The sequence below is a fragment of the Condylostylus longicornis genome, unplaced genomic scaffold, assembly GCF_029603195.1.
Source record: "Condylostylus longicornis isolate FDR11 unplaced genomic scaffold, ASM2960319v2 ptg000034l, whole genome shotgun sequence".
NCBI lineage: Eukaryota > Metazoa > Arthropoda > Insecta > Diptera > Dolichopodidae > Condylostylus > Condylostylus longicornis.
In genome coordinates, this window is record NW_026578003.1 from 2,403,033 (window position 1) to 2,428,768 (window position 25,736).

Below are 25,736 nucleotides of genomic sequence, written 5' to 3' on the forward strand. Positions count from 1 at the left end.
AATTGGTATATACTCGTATATATCAGAAATGCAATGATGAATAATTTTTATCTGAAATTCGGATAATTTCAAAGAATTAAAGATTTACGATTTTTTTTAATGCACCCCAGTTATAATAATTATAAACAATCCATAAACAATTTTTCTATATAAACATTTAAAATTTAGGGATGGTTGAGATGAAGTGGACTCTATCGTATTACGATCTGTTAATGGTTAAATACTTAAAAAAAAAAACTAAAAAGAAATAAAACTACAAAACAATTTTTTTTTTTAAAGATTATTTTCAATTCCTTTTTTGGTAATTAAATCTTTAGAAGCCGACATGCATGGTGTTTAAATTTATTGATTTCGGAAAAATATTTTTCATTTTTGATTGCTTTTATTTTTCTTCTCTTTTTTGAATGATTGGCTTTTATTATTTCATAGAATAAATAAACATAAATTATGCTGCTATTAAAAGGTGGAATTGTTTTTCCAATTAATGCGAGTTCACTGAGTGAGTGCCCTAGTGTCTGTTCAAAAGTTTTATTTTGATAAGATTATTTAATATTATACATTCCATAGATTAAAAGAAATAGAAAATAAGAAAATTTTTTTATTTAATTATGTATGTATTGCTTTTGGAAATTTTTGTAATACTAATACAAAGTAGAATAATTGTAGTTGAAGATTTAATTGAAATTTTGATAAGGAGAAACCCTTATTAATGAAATTATTTTTTCAGTTGTTTGAATTTTCTATCAATGTTTTCCACTCTAAGTGGAATTTGCTTACACTTTATACAAGATCCTTTAAATTGTACTAATGAATACCGTAAGAGCTGAAACAATTGCTACTAAAGTTTTTAAGAGTGATGGCAAAATTTGTTGAGTAATAAATTTATTTCCAAAAAATTTATAACTTTTATTTTTGTAGTTGTATTTGAACAGCTGCTTGAACCATCATCCTGATAGCACTTACACATAAGTTAAATAGGATTCTCGCTTTTACCATAATAACTCATTTGAAGAAATCATTTGCTTTACGTTATTGTTGGAATCGAAAACATCCTTGCTAAATCGACTCACAATTCGATGGGGTCCAAAAATGTATAAATATGTAACACTGGAGCCCCATAGGTTTGGTTGGTTTTAGCAGTTGAAGTAAAGTGAATCTTGCATCTCCAATCCCACTCATTGGAGAGCTTGCGTTAGAAAAGCTTGCGTATTTTTTGAAATATTCCAAAAATATGTAAAAAAATATATTTACGGCACTATTACTTGATTTGTCGTTTTCCATATAAGTTTTACAGAAACTTTTTATACTGACATATTTATTTTTTTTTTTTTTGGATAATTGTTGATTTCATCACATCTTTAAAGCCGTGCCCATGATGTCGCTTTAATTTTTCTTTATTTAATTAATAATATTATTTTGACATTATCATTAGCTACCTCATTAACAAAATAGATTAAATGCCAAACGAAATTTTAAAATTTTCAATAATGCAAATTTTCAATGTTTGTTTTTTGCTTTCTACATCTTTTCATAATATTGCGGTTTTTTTTTTTTTTAACCTTAATTTTGATTAAATTTTTTGAATGATGTTTTTTTTTTAAATTGCAATTAAAATTTCAATAATAGATTAAATATTGCTTAAGAGTTTGTGGCGAGCAACTTGAATTCATAAAATTATGAAAATTAATTTTGTAAATTGATTTGTTGTGTTTATTTGATTTATATGAAGATAAAAAAATATTTTATTTTGTAAAAAACGGGACAGTTTATTATAAGTACTATAGTTTAACTTTTGCCCGTATTAAACTTTGAAATAAAAATATGCTAATACAACAGAAACAACAGAAATATAGCTGCCTGTCATGTATAATATTACCCTATTATTAAGATACAAATTTAGTTTTCAATAAATTCATTATGTCGGTTATGTCGGTTATGCCATGTCATGTCAGCATATTTTTAAGGAATTCACTAATCATAATGGAAATTAATTTGCACCGATACTAGTACGAGTTCTCGCATTATATTTTATAGGATGTTGGCACGTAATAAAGTTTGTATATACCCGGAAAATATACTCGTATACCTGATAATAAGGGTAAAATCCTTTAAAGTATGATAAAATGGTTTTTTCCCGTTAAAAGCTCAATGTTATACGGGCGGACTGTGAACGAACGCAACCATATTTTCTTCTTCAGAATACACATTTCATTGATATGTTAGTTTTATTTCATCATTTTGTGAATATAATATATGAAAGATAGCCCCATTTCTATAGATGCCTTACTTAAATAAATACGATCACGATCAAATACGATCATTTGTGGCATAAGAACCTTGGAATATTCTAAAGTTTCGGTAATTGACGGCTAATTTCCATGGTGATTTCAATAACGTTGTTGAGTCTGCTTGCGATGATTTTCCAGAGCATACTGGTTTATTTACTGATGAGTATTCAATTTTAAAACCAATAATTATTTAAAAAACTGTAAACTATAAATAAATAAAATTTAAATGAGATTGTCAAAAAAATTTTCATTTATTGTCAACACTTTCAATATATTTTGTTAATTTGTATAATGTCTACTATAAGCCATAATGTTTAAATTATAGTTTTTTTAAGCGATAATTTATTATATTTGTAAAATCATATTTTTTTATAATCTTGAGAAGACATTGACTAATATTCTCAATAGAAAATTTGTAATTTCATATAACATTCGATCTTACTCCCACTGAGATTTTTTTTTTAAGTTTGACAAACGTCTTCGAATGCACGTACATGTAAACAAAACCTATGTATATGCAAATGTAATATTGTAATATTGATAGAATGCCTATTATAAAACAGTTATAATTCTTCAATATGTTAACAGATAATAATAAAAAAAAAACAAATCTTAAAAATTTTATAATAAAAAAAAATTTCGATTTCTTTTTTTTACATATCATTTATGTAGGTTTTTTGCTTTTTTAATAATTTAAAAATTATTTCATAATATTAAAAAAACATATACACATATATATGTATGAGTAAATTAATCGTAAAATATACAAAATATAAAATGAATGAACCAATGAATGAATGAATGAATGAAGAAAAAATTAAAACGAAGTTCGTTCACAAATCATTTAAAATTCAAATTGAAAATTAGCGTTGACCTACGAATTTTATATTATTTAAATTTTTCGAAGGGTTTGTACTAATAATAATCTAATCAGTTATAAAAATAAAATTTATTATTAAATATGTGCATGGCAGCAACCTCTGTAATCTTTGCACAAATCATAAATCATTATACATACATTAAAAATAAAATGGAAACAAAAATAACAAATTGATTTCAATTTTAAATCAGCTGGTAGGCATTATAAGATCTCTTTAAATAAAGATTATGAGAATAAGAGAAATATTGAAAATATTAAAATTTAAAAATTCAAAACTACAAAAAAATAATTCGAGACTTTCAGACTTCATATATTATTTAGAAATTTTATGTTAAAAAAATTATTTGTACAAAATAAAATTGATAATGTGCTCCAAACTTTACTCTAAGCTGGAATTTCCTGAAAACGTATTGGAACCAATTTTGAAATTACTGGAACCAATTTATTTCCATCAACTGAAATGATAGAAATAGGGTGTGAAGGTTTTAATACTTGAAACATTGTATAGGTATATGGGTTGCGCAGACCTATGTTAATGTTCAGTTCTAGTGTTCACGACAGATGTATTCTCGTTCAGAGCTAGATTTTGAGTCCATCTATCTATTCGTCTTTCATTGAACTGCTCATTTGAGAACTGGAACACGTAGGAAAGGTATTTTTTCTATGTATAACAATAACAAATTTAATTATACGGTATGCCGTTGAAAAGATTTCAAAAATCACAAAAACCAAGATGAACAAAAATAAATTTCATATAGAAAAATTTTTTACTCGTAACAGTTTTTTTTTTCGTAATTCAACAAAACACAAATTTTTTATGCACAAATAATTCAAAACACATACACGAGTATATGAAATTCCAAAAATACCAATTTGTTAATTCGCCATCTTTTGGTATAATTTATCAATTCGCAAAACTAAAGTTTTATTAATTCATTAATGTGTTGTATTAATCAGTATGATTATGTTTCTCTTAAAAAAATTACTTAATTAAATTTAAAAAATTCAAAAATTAGTTTTTAATGCTGCTCGTTTGTTGGTTGGTTGTGTTTTGTTTTTTTATTTAAATTAATTACTATTTTAAAAAAACGTGTATCATAGCATCAAAGATTATATGGTTAGTTGCAATATTGAAAAAGAGGGCACTTGGTGTATTTATATATGTAATTAATTAATTTTTATTTCAAAAAATTAAAACATTTTTATTTAAGTTTTTTGTTTGATTTTAGAGTTAATTTTAGGTTTTGAACTAATTTTTCATTAGATATTCAAAAGAGTTAAATAAAGTTAGAGGTCATTACTTTGCATTAAATCTTTAATATTTTAGTTCAGTATAAATATCGATGGTATAACTAAGTTTTGTATCAATTCATCAGTATAATTCATCAGAATTAAAGCAAATTAACAAAAATTTTTACAAAAATGGTAAAACATATTATTATTTGATTGTAAAGGATTAAATTGAATAATAATGGAGAAAAAAATATTAATAAGAAAAATATGAAAAATTTTTATTTCAGAAATTCGTTATAGTTGCTCTAGTTATTGTTGGCTCAGTTTATGCAGATGTTTCTCATTTGACTGGCTCAGGATATCATTATGATCAGCCTACTCATGAACATCATCATGTAGAACCAGAAGCTATAGCACCTCCAGCTCCTGCACCATCATATTTACCACCAGCTGCTCCTGCACCCGCTCCCGCACCGGCACCAGCCCCAGCTCCAGCTCCAGTACATACCCATGAAGATGTAATTCCAGCTGCAGTTGCACCAGCAGCTCCAGCTCCTTCATATTTACCACCAGCAGCTCCTGCCCCAGCACCAGCACCAGCTCCAGCTCCTGCTCCAATACATTCCCACGAAGAAGTAATCCCAGCTGCAGTTGCACCAGCAGCACCAGCACCCTCATATTTACCACCTGCTGCTCCTGCACCTGCTCCAGCTCCAGCTCCAATACATACCCATGAAGACGTAATTCCAGCTGCAATTGCACCAGCAGCACCAGCTCCTTCATATTTACCACCAGCTGCTCCTGCACCAGCTCCAGCCCCAGCTCCAGCTCCCGCTCCTGCTCCAATTCATTCACATGAAGAAGTAATTCCTTCAGCAGCTGCTCCTGCAGCAGCACCTGCCAACTCATATTTACCACCTGCTGGTCAATCCGAAGCACTTGCACCAGCTCCACTTCCAGCAGCCCCAATACCACCATCACCAGAAGATTTAGCTCCAGTTTCACATTCTTCTGATGCTATAGCTTCAGCACCTCTTGAAGAATCTGAACCAGAACCAGCTCATATTTTGGGTGATGATGGATATCAATATAGAACTATCAAGAGATACAGATATAGATACAAATATTAGTGTATTTTAAAATCATTTATATAGCTCTAGTTGATGAAACTGATGAGTTGTTAAACATTTTATAAAAAATTTGTTAAATATTGTTTTGTTATTTTGTTTTAGAATCTTATTCAAACGACTGAAATTAAAATTATAATTAAAAAAATGTAAATTGTTTATTTAATTGATTTTTAATTATATAGTATACATTTTATTACAATGGGAATATCGAAGACTGAAATGACTACAACTAACTTGTAAATGACATTTTCAATTGCAAAGACATTACTTCCAATACAATTTAAATTTGTGGCAAATTATAACTTGTGTAAGTAAAATTATTTCCTTTGTATTAAATGTAGTAACTTAAATTAAAGTAATATACATAATACGCGATTTTACTGATTTAATTTAGTTAAGTCTATAAGAATTTCTATAAAGAAACGGAAATTAATATTTAACTGAAAACTATCAACCGTCTATTTCGTTGTAATTAAATAAAATAATATCGCGATTTATAATCATGAAGTTTAATTAGAATTTAAGGATTTCCTTAAAGAAATTTTCTTGAAATTATTGCAGAATTTGTGTCACCATACAAAACCATAATAATTTTCACCGCTTATTACCGATCACATTGCATACAATAAGGGAGATTAAGTGATATCAACAAATTTCATATTTGGAATTTTCAGTGGAAATGCTAAGAAAGCGTAAATAAATTATTTTTAGAGAGATGTCGGTATGTTAGTCGGCCTGTATCTCAAGTTCAGCTGAACCGATTTTGATAAAATTTTATATATGAAATTATTTTGATGGTATCGTTGAGGGTGAACATTTGCTTTATGGCATGTGACGAGAACTGAATTATTTTTCAGTCTGATTTTACATTTTTGCATATTTTTGTAAGGTATTAAAACAATGAGCTTGTAAATTATTTGGAACGCTCAGTTTTAGGAAACCATACTAGGGACCGAATTTACATATTGTATAATATTTAAGGAAGTAATATTGAAGGAGCTCTTTTAATTAAATATTTGAGCTCTTTTTGCTACCAGAACTAACTGGCAAACTTCTAAGGGAATTCGTATGATATAAAGTGAATTTTTCTAAGAAGCATATTTACAGTTTTTTAGCATTTTTATACCCTGCACTTCGTGAAGGGTATATTAACTTTGGTATGGAGTTTGTAACTACTTGAAGGAGTCATCTGCGGTATGGACATATATATATATTCTTGCTCAGCGTAAAATTCTGCGTCGATTTAGACATGTCCGTCTGTCCGTCCGTCCGTCCGTCCGTCCGTCCGTCCGTCCGTCCGTCCGTCCGTCCGTCCGTCCGATCGCACGATAACTCAAAAACGAATAATGCAATCGACACAAAACTTTCACAAGTTTTTTCTTTTGTGCCAAGGACGAGCCCTATTGTTATTGGACTAATTCGGACAACGGGTTCGGGTAGCTGCCATACAACTCAAAGAGTTTATTTTAAATATTTCAAAAACTAATAAAGCTATAAATATAAAATTTTGTATACATGTGTCCAATTATATTCTACACATGCTCTAGAAATTATAATGGGATAGCTGCACCGGTTCGGGTGGCTGCCATACAACTCCAACAGCAAATTTTTTATATTCAGCAAAATAATGAAGTCAGATTCATGAAACTTGGCAGTCATGTGTCCAATTATAGGTCAAATATACTTCTGAAGTTTTAGAGGAATTGCTTTACAGGTTCGGGTACCTGCCATACAACTCCAGAACCTAATTTTAAATATTTGGGAAAATAATAAAGTCAGATTCATGAAACTTGGCAGTTGGATGTCCGATTATAGATCAGATATATTTGCGAAGTTTTAGTGGAATTGCTTGGCAGGTTCGGGTACCTGCCATACAACTCCAAAAGCTAATTTTAAATATTTGGAAAAATAATAAAGACAGATTCATGAAACTTGGCAGTTTTGTGTCGAGTTATAGGTCAGATATATTTCTGAAGTTTTAGAGGAATTGCTTGACAAGTTCGAGTAGCTCCCATTAAAGTCTAAAAGCTTATTTTAAAAATTTGGAAAAATAATAAAGTCAGATTCATGAAACTTGGCAGTTGGATGTCCGATTATAGACCAGATATATTTGTGAAGTTTTAGAGGAATTACTTGAAAGGTTCGGGTACCTGCCATACAACTCCAGAAGCTAATTTTAAGTTGTGTGTCCGATTATAGATCAGATATATTTGTGAAGTTTTGATAGAATTGTTTGACAGGTTCAGGCACTTGCCATACAACTCCAAAAGCTAATTTTAAATATTTGGAAAAATTATAAAGTCAGATTCATGAAACTTGGCAGTCGGGTGTCCAATTATAAGTCAGACATATCCGTGAAGTTTCTATAGAATGACTTCACAGGTTCGAGTAATTGCTACACAATAACGAAAGGTGCAGGGTATAATTCAATCGGTTTATACCGACTGAAACGTTTTTACTTGTTTTATTACATTTTGAAAGAAGTGCTTTAAAGGCATTTGTGCAACATTTTTGCTAAACTAGACAATACACTTTCCAATACAAAAAAAAACAATATATGAATTTCAAATATCGTGCACGTAATTTTTTGAGTCTTTCCTACTCTTGTACCTTTTTACTTTTATGTAAATTAAATGCTTAAGGATAATTACTAAAAGTTGTGTTTAAATAAATTTTTTTTTTGTCAAGGATTATTACTATGACAATAAAATACTAAATACACATATACAATTTTAAATACCTTTAAAATTCACATGCAATTATAATTGCATACTTAAACTTTTACTTTTAAAATTTGTCATAATAAATTTTCAATTAACAAAAATTTTTTTAAAAGAATTAAAGAGAAAAAACGTAATAAAACAAAATGAAAGAGGAAACTAGTTAAATTGTTTTTAAATTAATAATGTCTTCTATTTTAAATGAAAAGTAAACTTTTTAGCATGCATGCCAAAAGCGGAAAAGCGAACAAAATATTGTAAAATATTTAAATAATAACGATATACACACACGTTATATTATATACCATAGTATATACATATTTGTAGTAAATAAGTATATAATGTTTTTTCTATATAATATATTAAGAATTATGCATAAGTCAAAATATTTACAAGGAAATTTGCATAATTTTTAAGAAAATCATTAAAATAAGCTTTTTTTAAAGGTTTTTAAATATTTTCTTTTTGTCTTTCTCTTCTATTTTTTAAACAGAACCATTTTTCCTAAATATTTGAATGTTTGTGTGTTTTTAAAATATAATACTTTTAATGTTAGTATAACATAAATGTATTTATACGACTTGTGTGTATAGCAGCGTAAATGAACATTTTTCTTATTTTTTTTGATAAGTCACTAAAATTTATATCCTTCATAGAATAAAGTTTTTCTTAAAAATATGATAATATTATGCAACCTTGAATCAATTGTATCTACTTAAAAAATTATTTAAGAAGGAATATAATTGGGTATTATAAATTTTAAAATTATTGTTCATAATTATTTTTTAAAATTCCATAAAAATTATTTTCAAAAATAATTAATTAAAATAAAAATATATGAAAACAGGCATGATTACTTTTGTTGTTATGAGCAATAATTGCCTATGTCGATTTAAGTATAGCTTTTATTTTTAATAGAATTCGAATACTACGTAGATTTTATGATATTTTTTGTGTTATTAACATTTATACATATAATATATTTAACATAATTTTTTTAAAAAAACTATTTTTTAATTTAAGCCATTTTGTGTTTATTCGAAAATTTATAGTTAATGCAATCGCAGTATAACAATATAAAAAATTCATCTTGTTTTGTTAACATTACTAATTAATATTAAAATAAATGAATACTAAAATATTTCGAAAAGATGTTGTAATGCTCATTGAAATTCCTAGTATACATATACTGTATGGAAATGTTGGCTTAAATAAACAAACCTTAAGAGAAACAAAATTTTGAATATTCTTAAATTATAATTTTTAATATAAGGGAATTTCATTCGAATTTCACACTTTCTGTTTATACATAATATCTTTAAGTAATTAATTTTTATTTCAAAACTTAGACATTATTTCTAGATATATATAGATATATATATATATATTTTTTATGTATATTATTTGCTGAGTTAATTTCGTAATTAGTATATAGGAATAGAATTTTCATTAATTTCGTTTTTAGCAATATATGTACATAATTTCTATTAATTATGTCTCCTCGAATGGTCAAGCATTAAAATATAATTTTAATTTATTAAATTTCTTAGCCTTTCTTTAAAACATGAAAAAAAAAAAAAAAGACAAAAATAAAATTAAAAGTTTGACTCAAGGCAAGAGAATGTTCATATTATACGTATATATATATCACAATATTATCATACATAAAATAGGGATCGTTCAAAGTAAATTCCGGTTAACTTCACTTTTAAAAAATTTGACACTAAAGTATTAAAATACTCGGTTTATATTCTTGAACATAAAAATTGTTTAACAAATATATTGTTGAAGCAAATGATTTCAAAATTTGTGACAGTTCAGTTTGTGATTGAGGATAAAAATAAATATAAGAGTTTTATTGAAGAGCTCTTTAAAATATAACGATGACAGTTTTTAAAAATAAAATTTTGTAATATTAGGACTTACTGGAATTATTTTATATATTCCTAAAATATAACAACTAACTGTAGATTCCATTAACGATATATTGTTGTGTTTCTTTATTTAAATAATTTTTGTTATCTTATACTTGAAATATTTTTATGCAAGCATCCGTTTCTATATTAAACAATTTACATTATCGTACACCGTAATTTTCAACTTCTAATTTAATAGAGTTTATCGGAATCTACTGTTATAACGGCTTATAAATTAATACTTTAATTAATATTTATAAAAGTAAAATAATGTGATTAAATGAAAAAGGAAAAATATTTATAAGTGCATAGTAGATATTTAAGTTCTAAGTAAAAAACGTTCCTTTGAAATATTTTTTTTTTTTCAGTCACTTGATTAACTATGTACATATATTGCTATCATAGTTATACGATATAACTCTATTATATTATATATAGATTTTATTTTTATTCCTAAGTGTGTTTCTCTATTATAGTTCGTATTTCAATATGAATATGAAAATTTTCTGTAGATTATAGTTATAATATTATTTTATGTAAATGTAAATAATGTACACATGTATGCATAGTTGCAATATAATATGTATATAAATGTTAAATAAACGTATGTATTGTTATGGTACTTACTTTTGTGTACATTTAAAATTTGGGGTAGAAAAAAAAAAGCAGAAATGAAAACCAAGTTTTACAAAGTTAATGAAGGCGCATTCAATTTTACTTTTATATACACATAAACCTATGTTTATATAAAGTAAGCACGGCATACCTTTGTAATATTATGTGCTATGCATATAACCATTTAAACATTATGTATTCATGAAAATGTATAATAGTAATGTATATAATATTATGTACTTAATATATACGGAATATGCCTATGCGAAGGTAAAATCTGTCTTTTGGGAAAACTCTATAAAAAAAAAAAATGAAATTTTCTCTGCTTTTTATATTTTTCCCTCTTATTTCTTTTTTTTTTTTTTTTTTTGCAATTTTTGTTTTGTGTTCAATGTTCATACGTCGTAAAGAAAATTTTAGTCATGTATACTCATATAGAATAGCTGAGATATCAAAAATAAAATTATTTTATTCAAATATTTTGTATTATATACTTATAGTTATACATATACCTATAATATATAGTTACATGAATGTATGCATGTATATATAAAATATAATCGTGTATCGTATTTAAAATTTTACATGAATGTAAGACATGTTAAAATATTATAAAATATAAGTTTTGTGTATTTATCAAAATAACTACAAGGCATTTTGAAAAGTACGTATATAATACAATTGTACAAAAAATTATTACAATTTTCTTTAATAATATTTATATTTATTCATGTACATATATATACATATATGTACTTAATAAATAGTTTTGTATATAAATTTAAAGTTAAATTTGATGTAAATTTTCAGAATTCTGCATTTGCATTTAAAATTATTATAGAATATGACAATTTTATTTTAAGCTATTTAAAAATTATAATTAAAAAATTTTTTTTTTATAGTTAATTACAATTACTGTTTATTGAATTTTAGGATATGCTGAGCTCACAATATTATACCGAGCTTATGTTGAATTTTAACAGAATATTTTTAATACATTAAAGACACAAATTTATTGGATTAGTTTTTAAAAAAATTTGATTCAATTGGCACTGTCTCATCAATATATGAAAAATTACCTTGAGTATTTATACATATACAATTATAAGTTTAATATCAGCGATTATACCGAATGAATTAATGTTTTAAATGATTGGAAAATGGTATGAAATTGACATTAGTTGTGTTTATTTCAAGGAATTGAATCAATATAGAAAACTCGTTATTCTTACATTAATAGACTCACTAGATCATTAACTGATAGATTATATTTTTGCAATTACTATAGATTTGGAAAATATTTTTTTCTATGTTTTCTGCTGAGTTACATTTACTGAGTACATTTCCATTTCCAAGTATATGCTTTTATCAACACTACGATTTCCAATTGCATAAATTTATTCTATATATATATTTATATATATATATATATATATATATATATATATATATATATTATGTATGCATACCTACATTTAATTACACATATAAATATCATTAAATCTAATATGTATGCACATTTATTTATTATAATTCAAAATATGGTATTATTTATATTTATAATACATTCATAATATTATAGGTATACGAGTACACATTCTAAGTATATTATGTACATATATTAAATATTGGTACATGTTTTTAAGCACTATGTTTCTAAATATATATACATATATATTGCATGTAATTATGTATATATATATATATATATATACATACTTACATAGAATAAATATTCAATTATATGGATACTAATATGTATACTGACATATAAATTTATTTAAAATGAAATTAATATATGTAGACATGTGTATGTATGTAAATACAGGATTGCCAAGCTTAAAATAATTCATAATAATTCACTTTAAAAAGTGATTCAATTAGTAGTTTGGGTATTAAATTTGGTTAAAATTATTTTATACATATTATGTGTACATATTATCATAATATTTATGCGAGATAATTTTTATACATATGTATAATATTAATATATTAGTAAATGTACGTTTATATACATATATGTATGTACATATATAATAATGTACGTGTTTAAATTTCATTATATTTTCCCTTTTTTTTATTTTCAAAATAAATGTAAATTTGGAACATTAATATGTATATACATAGAAAAGTTAACAAATATTTGATGTTATACATATATAAAAATAAAATTAATAAATGTAAAAGTTTAAAGATTTACACGTGTTTTGTAGTTGTATACCTATGTAATGTATGTATAAACTATTTCAACTGAGTGAAGGTATTGTAATTCATAAATTTTTAAAAAACTATGAATGTTTATTTTAAGCGAAAACATAGTTATGAAAATATTAATTTAATTATCATTTTATTCGAAGAAAAAAAAAAATATTGTAAAAACTTTCGAAAAATCATTTTAAAACAATTATTGGTAACATTGAAATTTTCGGCAGCCTACTTACCACTAAAATATCGCAATTAATTTTAACTGGTTATGTTACTGTTTTATTACAAGCTTTATACCTAATATCAGAAATTTAAAAATATTTTAAGGAATGATTTTGATTAACGTAAAAATCCTAAAAATTTTTAAAGCAAAAATCAAAGTGAAACACAAAAAATATAGTTTTTTAGTACTTTTCGAAAATTTTTGAAAAAAAGTGCTCTCACTCTTTCCGTCCGTTTCTGGGATATGTTTAGAAAACTTCTACACTCTTGAAGATTGAAGCTGAAATTTCATACGTACATGCCATACTATACTTGAATTTTAAAAACAAAATGGCTATTAAAATTTACCGTTACCTAAAACCCTTGTTTACCACATTTTTGATATCGTTTTTCTGCTAGACCGAAAGGTTTAGGAGTCTGAAATTTTAGCAGCTTTTAGATACTAACAACTTATTTATTTTGCTAGAAGGAAATTTTTTTCTACCTTCATCCCCTCTTAAGTTAAGTTGTCTCATGAAAATTGTAAAATTTGAATTTTCGGCACCTTATATTTTCGAAACCGTAAGCTTTTTCAAAATTTCCACAAACACATAAAGCTAACGGTAAATTCCATGTCACCAAAAAATATAATTATTTTTCTTAACTCACACAAATAACTCTTAAATTCGAGCATTATATTAACGTATCTTTTAATTTTTGTTTGTTTATTTTTAAGATTGAATACATTGCTCATCCTAAAAGTATGCAATAGTTTCGTATACATACATTATTTTCAAAAGCAGTATTTTTATTTCTTGAAGGGAAAAGTGTTAAATTACAAATCAGTGGTTTGACCTAATTTTACTAATTTTCGTTACAGTAAAAACAACTGAAATGATTAGGAAACTAAGAAGTGTTAGGTTGGAAAAAATTATTGATTCAAAAGCATTTTGAAAATTAGTAAATTTCCATATATCCCGTAAAATTATTTAAAAATATTTTTTCACTTTATGTGTAGCATATATACTCTTTGATAAATTTAAAACTCTTTCTAAATTAATGGTGGCAATACTTAACTGTTTTTAAATATTTTGTAGAAAATAATCTTTATAAATATAAGCTTCATTTTAATGTGCTCCACTCTTTTTACTTTAACAAAAACAAAAAAAAACAAATAATATAATAATAAGATATGTATAATAAAGTCTTAAGTATAAATAAATAAAAAACAATAAATAAAATAAATGAAAAAATAAAAAACATAAAAAAAGTGGGGGAAGAAAACAACTCCTTCCTAAATGTCGGTATAGTTTGAAAACCATTAGTAACTTTTTGGTATATAATAGAGTCATAACTCATAAAATATTTTAAGGTCGTTTTCATATATACGAGTACACATTTAAAATGTGGGAGAAAACACAGGAGTGTAGACAAACTTGTATAATTTTTATAAATATACCAAAATGTATGCGAATAATTTATGTTTTGTTTCTTTTCTTAATTTTTTTTCAAAATATGAGGTTATTTTATTATTATAAAATTTACCTTTCCTTAAAACTTTTTTATATAACATTTACTTCTTTATAACTCGTATATATTTTAAAAGTTTGGTTTTTTTTTTTGTTAACTTTTACTTTAAACAATATTAAAGGGACAAGGATATAATTTTATACAGTTTTACAAGTGAATTGTAGTACTACTCCCATATTATGCTAGTAATAAAAATAATAAAGTATACAATATACAAGAAAAATAATAAAAAACAAGTGAAAAATAATAAGAAAAATAAAATCTAAATGAAAATAAATGAAAAATATTGCAGAAGAAAATAAAAAATATGGAAGGGTATATACACATAAGTATAGTATAACGGGTACATTGAGTTAAATTAAAGGTAAAATAAAATTAGAAAATCATAAAAAATGGAAAAGAAAATAGTTTTTCCAACTTTAAGATATTCATTTCAGATTATGAATTGTATTTGGGATGTTACAAATAGAACTGGTACTATATAAGAGGTTTCCAGTTTAAAATAAGTTGTGGGAAATCAAAAGTTTTATTTAAAGCACGTATATTTGAAAATCAATTGCCGTGTATTACAATAGTTTCCTCTCTATTATTTAAAATTTTTATTTAAAGATTTCTGAAAACATACCCAATTGCGGTAAAGGAAGTGATTTTGGAACTAACCTTTTTAAACTTTGTTTTTGAGATAGAAGCAAAGAAGGAGACAATAGAAGGGGTTGGGAGCATGAATTTTCGGGTTACCCGATGGGGTAATACGTTAGGTTAAGGACCTACATGAGGACAGGACGGGAGCGTTTGAATCAAGAACCAAATTTTTCGAACTTATGAGAACGTTTCTGAGCGTGTTTAAGGCTGAGGCACATTCCATTAAATTGTGCGTGCGATTCCTTTTCAGTATTCTCCGCGTCAGTATGGAGCTGTCTTAAGAAACTCAATGAATTGAGTGGACGTAATTGAGTCACTTTGTATTGGATGTTAGACTGTGTGGGCTCAGAAGGAAATAGGGCAGCTGCGCTGGCGAAGAGGGACACTGACACAACAATAATCATGATTTATAATATTTTTAGCTACATAACTTACAAATTAATGGGAGAAAAACTGAGCAAATTTTACATATAACATGTAATAAAAAACATTTATTATCAACTTCAATTTTAATATTATAAATGTAATTACAAATTCTTTACATGAATCTTCTTTGTTTATAGTTTAAATACAACAAAATTTTATAGTACAAATAACTAAAATTATTTCTAATACATTATTATACTTGTTGTTATTAATAAACGCACAACATGTATTATATGCATATAATATTAAATTTACTAAAATAAATATATACATATTAAGTTTAAACTTGTATAACACATTTATTATTATTTATTTTTAAGTTCTAACAAAATATTAACCCAGTAAGCTTATAATAATGCAGTTTCTGATTTATAGTCGAAATGATAAGAATTGTGGTATTATATGTGATCATATAAGATAAAATTAATTCATTGCATAAAATTTTCTTGGTTATGATCATAAATGTATGTTTATTTTATATGTTTTTCATATTGGTATCCTAATTTTAAATTACTTATAAATAGCAAATGTACAAGATGGTGGTAAATTACTTGTATTGTTTTTCTTTGGATTTAAAAATAAATCAGTTGCTAACATGAACAAATATTATTTTTTAGCACTTTTCCAAAAAATTTTTGAAAAAAAGTGCTTATTAGTTTCACTCTGTCCGTCCGTCCGTCCGTCTGTCCGTGTGTCTGTTTACAAAACTTCTACACGCTTGAAGATAGAAAGCTGAAATTTTATATGTACATAGATCTTTACTAGAAACTAATTTTCGTAGAACAAAATTTTTCTACTCCCCCCCCCCCCCTCTATAGAAGTTATACCCCCCCCAAAACCCTAAAAATGCCATTTTTTTAATATTTACTGTACTATAACCATATGCAATTTTCAAATATTGTAAACGCAGAAAAGCAGTGAGTTGCTTTTTCTAACGCATAATACAATTTAAAATTATATATAAATATAAAAATTACCGTTATCTAAAAACCTTTTTTTTTTCAAATTTTTGATGCCGTTTTTCTTCTAGACCCCAGCCTGTAGAAACTTGAAATTTTAGGGGCTTTTAGACATTAATAAATAATTCATTTCGTTAGAAGAAAATTTTTTTCCATCTCCACCCCCTCTCAAGTTATCGCCTCTTGAAATTTGTAAAATTTGAATTTTTGATACCTTATATTTTCGAAACCGCAAGCTTTTTCAAATTTCTATAAACACAAGAAGCTTACGGTGAATTCCATGAAATTAAAAAATATAATTATTTTTCTTAACTCACACAATTAACCCTTAAAATCGAACATTATGTTAACCCCTCTTTATATTAATTTTTGCTTTATTTCAAAGACTGCATGTATGCGTCATCCTAAATATATGCAATACTAGAAATAGCTTTGTATATGAACGAAAATAATTTTAATAGTGTGATAGTTATACGTAGACTGTACTTAAAAGCAGAATTTTCACTTGTTGAAGGGAAAAGTGCTACAATACAAACCATTGGTTTGACTCAACTTTATTTATTTATAAAACACTCTATATAAAAAAAAAACTGTTATTAAAAATTATCGTTTTTTAGTAAAAATAATTTCCTGTTGGCGTCTATACTTTTTGGTATAGACTTAAAACTGATTTCTAAAATAAGATTTTTATGATATTTATTTTAAACTGTTGTTAAACATGATGTGTTTTAGTTTAATATTGGATAAATTAGATCTTAAATGAAAGGAATCTATTGATTTCCTGGTCCCTTTAAGTATAAATAATTTTTTAAAAATTTTAATTATTATAATTTGTTTAATAGTTTTAAAGGTTTCCTTACAGTGTTTAAGAAACTTGCATACGGAATACATTTAAGATTTAAGTTATTTCTAGAATTAATTAATGTTAAATTAAGGTTTTTACTCAAAAATTATTGAAATTGCCAGGTTAAATTAATTAAATTTTGATTTTAAATTATACATATTTAGAAATTTGAAAAATTCTATTTCAAAAAAATTCTGTAAAAAAACTTTAAGGCCAGTAATTTGACGATATTATGAAATAAAATTTCGAACATATTCTGTTAATAATATGATCTGGCCAATGATGTTGTGGTAGTCACGGTATGGACTACAGTGTAGACTCAGATTAATGTGTCGCAAACTAAAAATAAGACGGTTATTTTCTAAAAAATTTAATAAATATTTAATACCGTATTTCCGCAGAACTCAATAACAAATTTATTTTACAAATAATAAATATAAAGAACATTAAGTCGTTCACTGAGCACATCAGTTGACAAATCACAAAATCGATTAATTATTTAAATTATTAATCTTTTTGTGACAATAAAAATTTCTACAACATTTTGTAGATAACTATGCCAGTTTAGACAACTGCCTAGTGAATGACAAATTTGAAACAGATATTCCAGGAGGATGTGCCTCGATTATACTCTGGTGAATAGTAAAAAGAGATATGAAATAAATAAATTTGTTTTTTATATATTTTATTAACAAAAATGTTAATTTAATGTAAAATCCATAGAATAGCAACCATTTACTATGGCATTATTTCATGAATTAAAAAGTTACAAAAACTCGAAAAAATTACAATTACCGAGAATTTTCGAATTACTGTAGAAAATTCAAGAAAATTTTTTTTTTTTTGGTATTGTTAAATGAAACGGGATACAAAATTAATTCGAACGAAAAATCTTCATTGAAAATATTCATTTGAAATTTGATATTTTTAACTGATATCTTCCAATTACCTTGAATTATGTATATATATACATATATAATATTGTATATTTAATAAAGAAGAAATTCACTAGAATAATGTTTTATGTAAAATTAGAAACAATATTAATCATTGAAATATTTAATATTAGTTCGAGGAAACATAATTTATATTAAGATTATTTAGTTGTAAAAATTATTTTTATTTGCATTAGTTTTAATTTTAGATCTTTTACAATTGAGCAAATTTTTTGTTTATAATATATGTTACTTAAATATTAAGGTCTCATTATGAATGAGACCTTAAAGTGGACCTTAAAGTATGAACACATAACTAAGAAATTTGTGTACATGATTATTCCGAAAATAAAATTGGGTATTCCGCAATTTATATATTTATTTAATTTTTATTATGGATATTAAAAGAAAAAAATTGAAAAGTATTATAATTGGCAACGGTATCCGAAAATTTTCGGTTCGGATATAATAAAAGGGTTCGTTATAATATTGTAGTTTTGGAATAGATTTATTCATATACATACTAAACAAATTAAATTTTTCTTACTAGAATATTACCCGGTGACAAATTTGTATATAGAAAACGAGTACATCTGCAAACCCCCGCTCACGTTCCCAACGATACAATCTTTTGTTAGAATTTGAACAAAAAATCATCTGTGAAATTATTTGTCATCGTGTTCGAAACACCCTTTATATGTAAATTATGAAATTGATAATTCGTTCGAATTACTTCACCGTATTCTTTGTGAATGAAAAAGGTATTCTATGTGCCTTCTGGACAGATCCTCTTAAATTTAAAAATGTTATAAAATTTTTTACAAATTTCAATTATTGCTCAAATATAAAGTCAAATATCAAAAAAAAGTTATTAAAATCATAACATTTCTGCAAGATTTAAAAATAAAAATTCCAATTTTTTAAATTAATAATTTTGTGCTTCTGAATTAAAAAATCTCTTCAATAAAATTGCCTTCTGAATTCATTTGAATTTTATATAGCATATTGAAAACATCCCATACTTGTATATTGTGTTCGTATAACGTGTTTTCATATAGATTATTGAAAATCATCTATACTCTTTGTTATTTCCAATAATCTATATGCTTGAAATATTTTCATAAAAAAAAAAGCGTTTTTCCTGTAAATTTAAAAAGTAAGCAACCGCATGTAAAGAACAATAAAAAAAAGGCAACAAATTTTTTTTAAATAACAACAAAAAAAAAACTAAAACCAAAGAACAAAATCGCGCATCATAACAATATTTTTTTTGTTCTTTTTTTAGTCAATTGCAAAAATTACCTTTGCTTATTGGGCATAAAAGGATCTCCCTAACTAAAATTAAAGAAAAAAACAAGTACCTATATAATATGTAGCAAACACAAAAGGAAAAGAGAGAGAGAGAGGAAAAAAAAATTAAAATAAATAAAAAATGAAAAGGTACAAATAAATAAAGAAAAAAAAAAATAGCAACCACCCTTTGAATGATTATGACGTTTTCTTGAATGTTCTTTTTATTTTTTTTTCTTTTATTTTTTGTGTATTCGCTGTTTCGTTTCCCATTTTTGCCCCTTTTTTATTTTATTTAACAAAACTAAGAGAAAAATAAAGAATAACAATATTAAAAATTTTTTTTTTTCTGTTGCTCTCCTTCATAAAACATATTTTAAGATTACATTGGTTCACTTATTTTATGGTTGCAAAAAAAAAATAAAAAAAAAAATTAAATAAAAACATCTAGGTACATTTTATACTATATCCTTATTTTATAATCAACAAAAAATACACAAAAACAGGAAAAAAAACACATAGAGAAATGAAAACCAGTACGGAATTTAACAAGCAACTGTTAAAAATCTTTAGTTATAAGTTTTACATACAAAATAAACCTTTATTACTACACCTATATTCTACAATATAATGTATGTAATTACATACATACATATCTGTATATATATATTGGTACACACACACACAAATTAATTCATAATGCGTATACTTCAAAGTATGACGTTAATCTTTTGTTTAAATGATTTTGTTACCTATAGTTACCATAATTTTTGTTCTGTTTTTTAGAATATTCCAGAAACAAAAAATAGGGAAATTAATAAAATATGTATATGTAAATAATATAAAAATGTGCTTTTCGAATTCATGTGATCTAGCTGTCATTGTGCTATACTTCAGTTCAAAATTTTCAATGTTGCAAACTGTTTTAAAACACTATTACTCTAAATATGTTAATAACAGGTTCGATGATTTTTTTTGTTAGCAAACAAATAATTCTCAATGATTTATTAAAAATTATTAATTTTATTAAAATTGCCCTGAATTTCCAGTATGGTATTGATGAATATAAGTTACAGTTATTTGACATCGTTTAAAAATTTTCACTGAAATAAAATGGATGTAATTATGTAAATGTAATGAAATTCCCTCTTTTTTAATGGATTATTTCAAAAACTTTGATTTTTTTTCTAACTTATTTGATATACTTATTCATACTTGCTCTAAAATTTGTTTATATGTACAATAAAATATATTGTTAACAATTTAATTTGTTTTTTTCTTTTTTTTTACAGGTAAGCATGAATGGAACGTATTTGAAAGATAATATTCAGGCAGGATATAATAAAAGAAGAAAACAATAAAATAAAATAATATGAACCGAGTAAAAGAAATTAACATGACTTATACACTATATCGTATGTATATACACACAGACATATATATTTTATATTTTATTGATTATCTGATATTTTAGGCATTTTAACTACATATATATGATTATAATATATGGGCATATATGCGGATATGATATATTTAGGGTCACCAGTTCAAAAAAAACGATTAACCTAAATATGAGTAAATTATATGCACGTTATACAAATGCATAAGTGTACCATAACAATTGTAATAATAATATGATGGAATTCTTATTATAATAAATACGATTTTTTAATTTATATTCAGATTTATTGAAAATTTTGTTTGAGCTTTATTTAAAATAATAATTTTTACATTTATTTTATTTTAAAAGGAATTTTTAGTAAAACAAATAAAAAGTACATATTATATGAAAATCTCTGCACAGTAATACATAATGTCAAACTTATGAACGAAGCAACATTATTATAACAAAATTTATTAGTAAATTTTTAAAATTGAGTTAATCGTCTGAAAGATCACAATTTTCTGTAAATAATTCGCAGTTCAATATATTGTGTAAATTGTAATTTTCGGTCTCCTCAATGTACTTCTCAATCTTTGCCAATTATTATTATACAAATTATTATCAATAAATTATTATTAAAAATAGTATCTGAAATTCGTTGTCTACCACGAACGAAGATAATTTATTCTTCGGTAATTTATTTTTTGGAACCTAAATGAAAAATTGCAAATAATTTAAGAATTGTTAGAAATTTATCTCAAAAATCATATGCAAGCATCACCCTTATAAATTTGACTCTTAATTGCGTTTATACTTTTCAAACATTTCGTGTATAATATTAAAGGTTTCCCTACTAGAAAAAAATTAAACATCTGGCAACTTTATATACATATTGAATAATACAGTTGGATATGCATAATTTTCTCTTTTTATTGACTAATATGTTCGAGTATTTACATAAAAGAGAATAGTTTTAAAGCAACAAAACACAACAAAAAAATAAAATAAAAGAAACCAAACAAAGGAATTTGTTTTTTGTTATTTTTTGTATTTTTTTTTTTCGTCAATATTATTTAACTAAAATATCTCCAAAGTTATTTCATTTTAATTTGTTATTATTATTTTTTTTTTTTGCTCTTGTTCTTGTTATTTGTACTGTTATATAATACACATTAATATAACATTCTTTATTGTATTTATATGGAAATGTATATAAAGAAGTTGCGGAGAAGTTTTTTTTTAACAACATTATACAATGTAATAGAGTTAATTTATCAAAAAGAAACAGAAGAAAAATGAAAAAAAAAGAAAGCGATAATATACAAGATAAAAAGCAAAGAAAAAAATCATAATAACAAAAATTAGAAGGGAACAGTGTTCCCACTTGGTTAAAACAAAATGTATCCAATTTCGAGGAAAAAATGTATCCAAAATGTATCCAACCTCATAAAGCAGAATTTTTATACCAAGCCGTCCTATTGTTGGTTTTTTTATTTATAGTAAATTCTTTAAGAAATCACATACAACTTCTATTATATTTTAAATGTGTAAAAAGTTAAGGTCAGAAAAAACATATGCATATATGTTGTTGAACTATGTGCTAAAGACAATTTACCATTAAAACGGAAAAATGTTAAAAAATATGTACAGCCAATGCATTTTCTATTACAACTAGCTTGCTCCAAAATATTTCTGGTACGTTCTTGTCTAAATGTTCTAGATTTGGACACAGGGAGAGACAGCACTCATTTAATAAAGCAGATGTCTTACTTTCTTCTAGTAAACTCGGAAATCTGCTTAGAAATGTCAGCAAATAACACTTTTGAAAGATAAAGCAATTACGCGTTTTAATATTAGCAGCATTTTAACAGTTTTGTAACATTTATTTAGTGTTTAGGGAATAAATGTATCCATATTTCAGCAATATTTTGAAATGTAGCCAATTTCGGCATTTTAGCAGATTTGAGTATCTTTGTATCCAAGCTAAATTTAAAGCAAAAAATGTATCCAAATGGATACAATTGTATCCAAGTGGGAACGCTGGAAGGGAACAAATTCTTACAAACAGTGGAGAAGAAAATATTCACAATAATACTCTCTTTATAAATATTCATGCTCTCAAAATAGCATACTCCAAAATAATAACAATGAACAACCTTATATAATATTTAGAATAATGGGTGAATATTTAATGAAATGAGAAGACGAAAGTTTTTGGATATAAAATTTCCTTAAAAAAAAAGGAAATATTAACGATTACAGGGTATAGTGAATACAATGTTTATGTGTACGTGTATTAACATAAATAATAATATGTTGTATACATTAGTATATACATATTTTATTTCTTGAGTAATTTCATAGTAATAAATATGAAAACAAAAAAAACAAAAACATAAGAATTACTTAAACTTAACAGAAAAAGAAACTACGTGGGAAAAGAATTTTTTCTATTTTTCTCTACTTTAAAAAGAGAGAATAAAGGGAAAAGGAGTGCTTGCTATGCGACGGATTTGTAATTTATTTTTGGGTGATAAATTTCTTATCATAGACAGAGGAAAATTTTATTTTTTTTTTTTTTGGTTTTGTTTTTGCATTCTTATATACATTTATTTTAAGGAGTTTTAAAAGTATTTTAGTTATTTAGTACCTTAATAATTATTTGTAATTAAAAAGAACGAGGTCATATGTCATATGAATTAAAAATATACATATATATATATATATAGTGTTTGCATATAATTATGTACTCATATATGTATATACACAAAATTCATATTATATATATATATTTTTATATATAATGTCAACCCGCCTACATAAAACATATTTATTTTATTTTATTTGAATATCATTATTTTTCGGCTTATTTATTTTACAATATATATGTATATAAAAAAAAAACTTTTTTATTGTAAAAAAATATTTTGAATTATTTATGTACTTCAATATACATATGTATATATTATATAAATAATGTAGATTTAAGTATTTACATACATTTATGTGATAAAATTACAAAAAATAAAAAAAAAATTTATAAAAATGCACGCAACAAATATGGCCTTATCGTTGTTAAATATTGTGTGAGAGAAAATGATGTTTTAAGGTTTTCGTCTCGTTCTTTAAAATACTTCAAATTTAGGTCTATTTTTCTAATTGTAATGAAATTGTATGAAGGTAACAAATTATTTTAATTTATATTTCAGTAAGGAATGGAACTTGTTTGCAGTTTAAATGGTAAAACTGTACTGTATGTTAAGAACTCTTTGAATACTTTTAGAATTAAGTAACATATCCTAATCCAGTATACTAAATACTGAATATACTACATTATTTGTTTAATGAGCATAGATTTTATCGCAATTATTCTCAAATATGGCAGTCTGATGACAGCTTTAAAAAGTTTTTTTTTTAAATAATTTAGTACGTACTTATGCTTTCAAAAAAAATATAACGTAATAGAAACTTTGATAACAGAATTTCATTTAATTTCGAAACTATTGGTAATTTTCATTTCTAAATTACCGCCAAGTGTTTTTTAAAATTCTTTTTTCAACTCAAAACTAAAAACCATAACGATATACTTACGTATCAGTATATTTTCAATATGGCAATTTGTTAAAAATTTTTAATTGTTCAAATTTTATTAATTTTGATTTTTCCTCAAAACTAATCCTTAATAGTTGCTATCAAACAACCGGAGAAACAAGCATAATATATTTATAGGCATCAAATTAACATTCAATATTAAAAATTCAATACGAACAACTGATTACTTGGAATAATTAAATACGGACAAGTGATTACTTGAAATAATAAAATAATTTTTAAAAATCTTTTAAAATTCTACTTCCTTTTGTTACTTTATTGTATACAATGGTAGTCTGTACAATTTAAAAACAAAATATCCTTCATAATTTAAAATATCCTCAGAATAATGCTCTGAATACAAAAATTTTATCGATTTTTTTCCTATTTATATTTATCATATATATGTATATGCAAAAGCATATGTAATAATTATATCATTGATGAATCTTGTTCTCCTCGAGCACAATAATTCAGTTCAAATAATATTTTGCATAATTTTTCTCTCTAAAACTTGATAAAATAGTAAAGTTTTTTTTTTTTTTTTTTCAAAAGTAACATTAAAAAAAATGTTTAAAAAAAAAAAAATAGTCAGAAAAAAAAGAGTGCAGATTCAATCAATTAATTATCGAATCGAGAACTTGACTTAATTAATTAATCAAGTAGAAAAACAGATTTAATTTGCATGATTTAGCTCATTAACTTCAAAATCCAAATACGAGAGTATTGAAATCAGAAAGTTTTTTCTTTCATTTTTCTTTTTTTTTTTTCGTTTATGTGTTTATTTGTTATTTTTTAGCATTTTTCTAATAAAACTAGAAAAAGAAATATTTTTTCGTTTCATTCTGTCCACCTGTTCGTTTGTTTTTCTATTAAACTACTTAACATTAGCTTTAATATAAAAAACAAAAATTATATACAAAAAATCTTTCTGAGAAACTTTATTT

General features: G+C 24.8%; 1 protein-coding gene across 1 annotated transcript; it reads left to right on the top strand.

Annotated features, from left to right (window-relative positions):
• Window positions 1-447: 447 nt before the first annotated feature.
• On the top strand, window positions 448-5,531 carry LOC129608748 (uncharacterized). Its single transcript, XM_055520424.1, has 2 exons — window positions 448-499; window positions 4,702-5,531. The coding sequence occupies exons 1-2, from the start codon at window positions 448-450 to the stop codon at window positions 5,529-5,531; spliced, it is 882 nt and encodes a 293-aa protein (XP_055376399.1).
• Window positions 5,532-25,736: the final 20,205 nt, after the last annotated feature.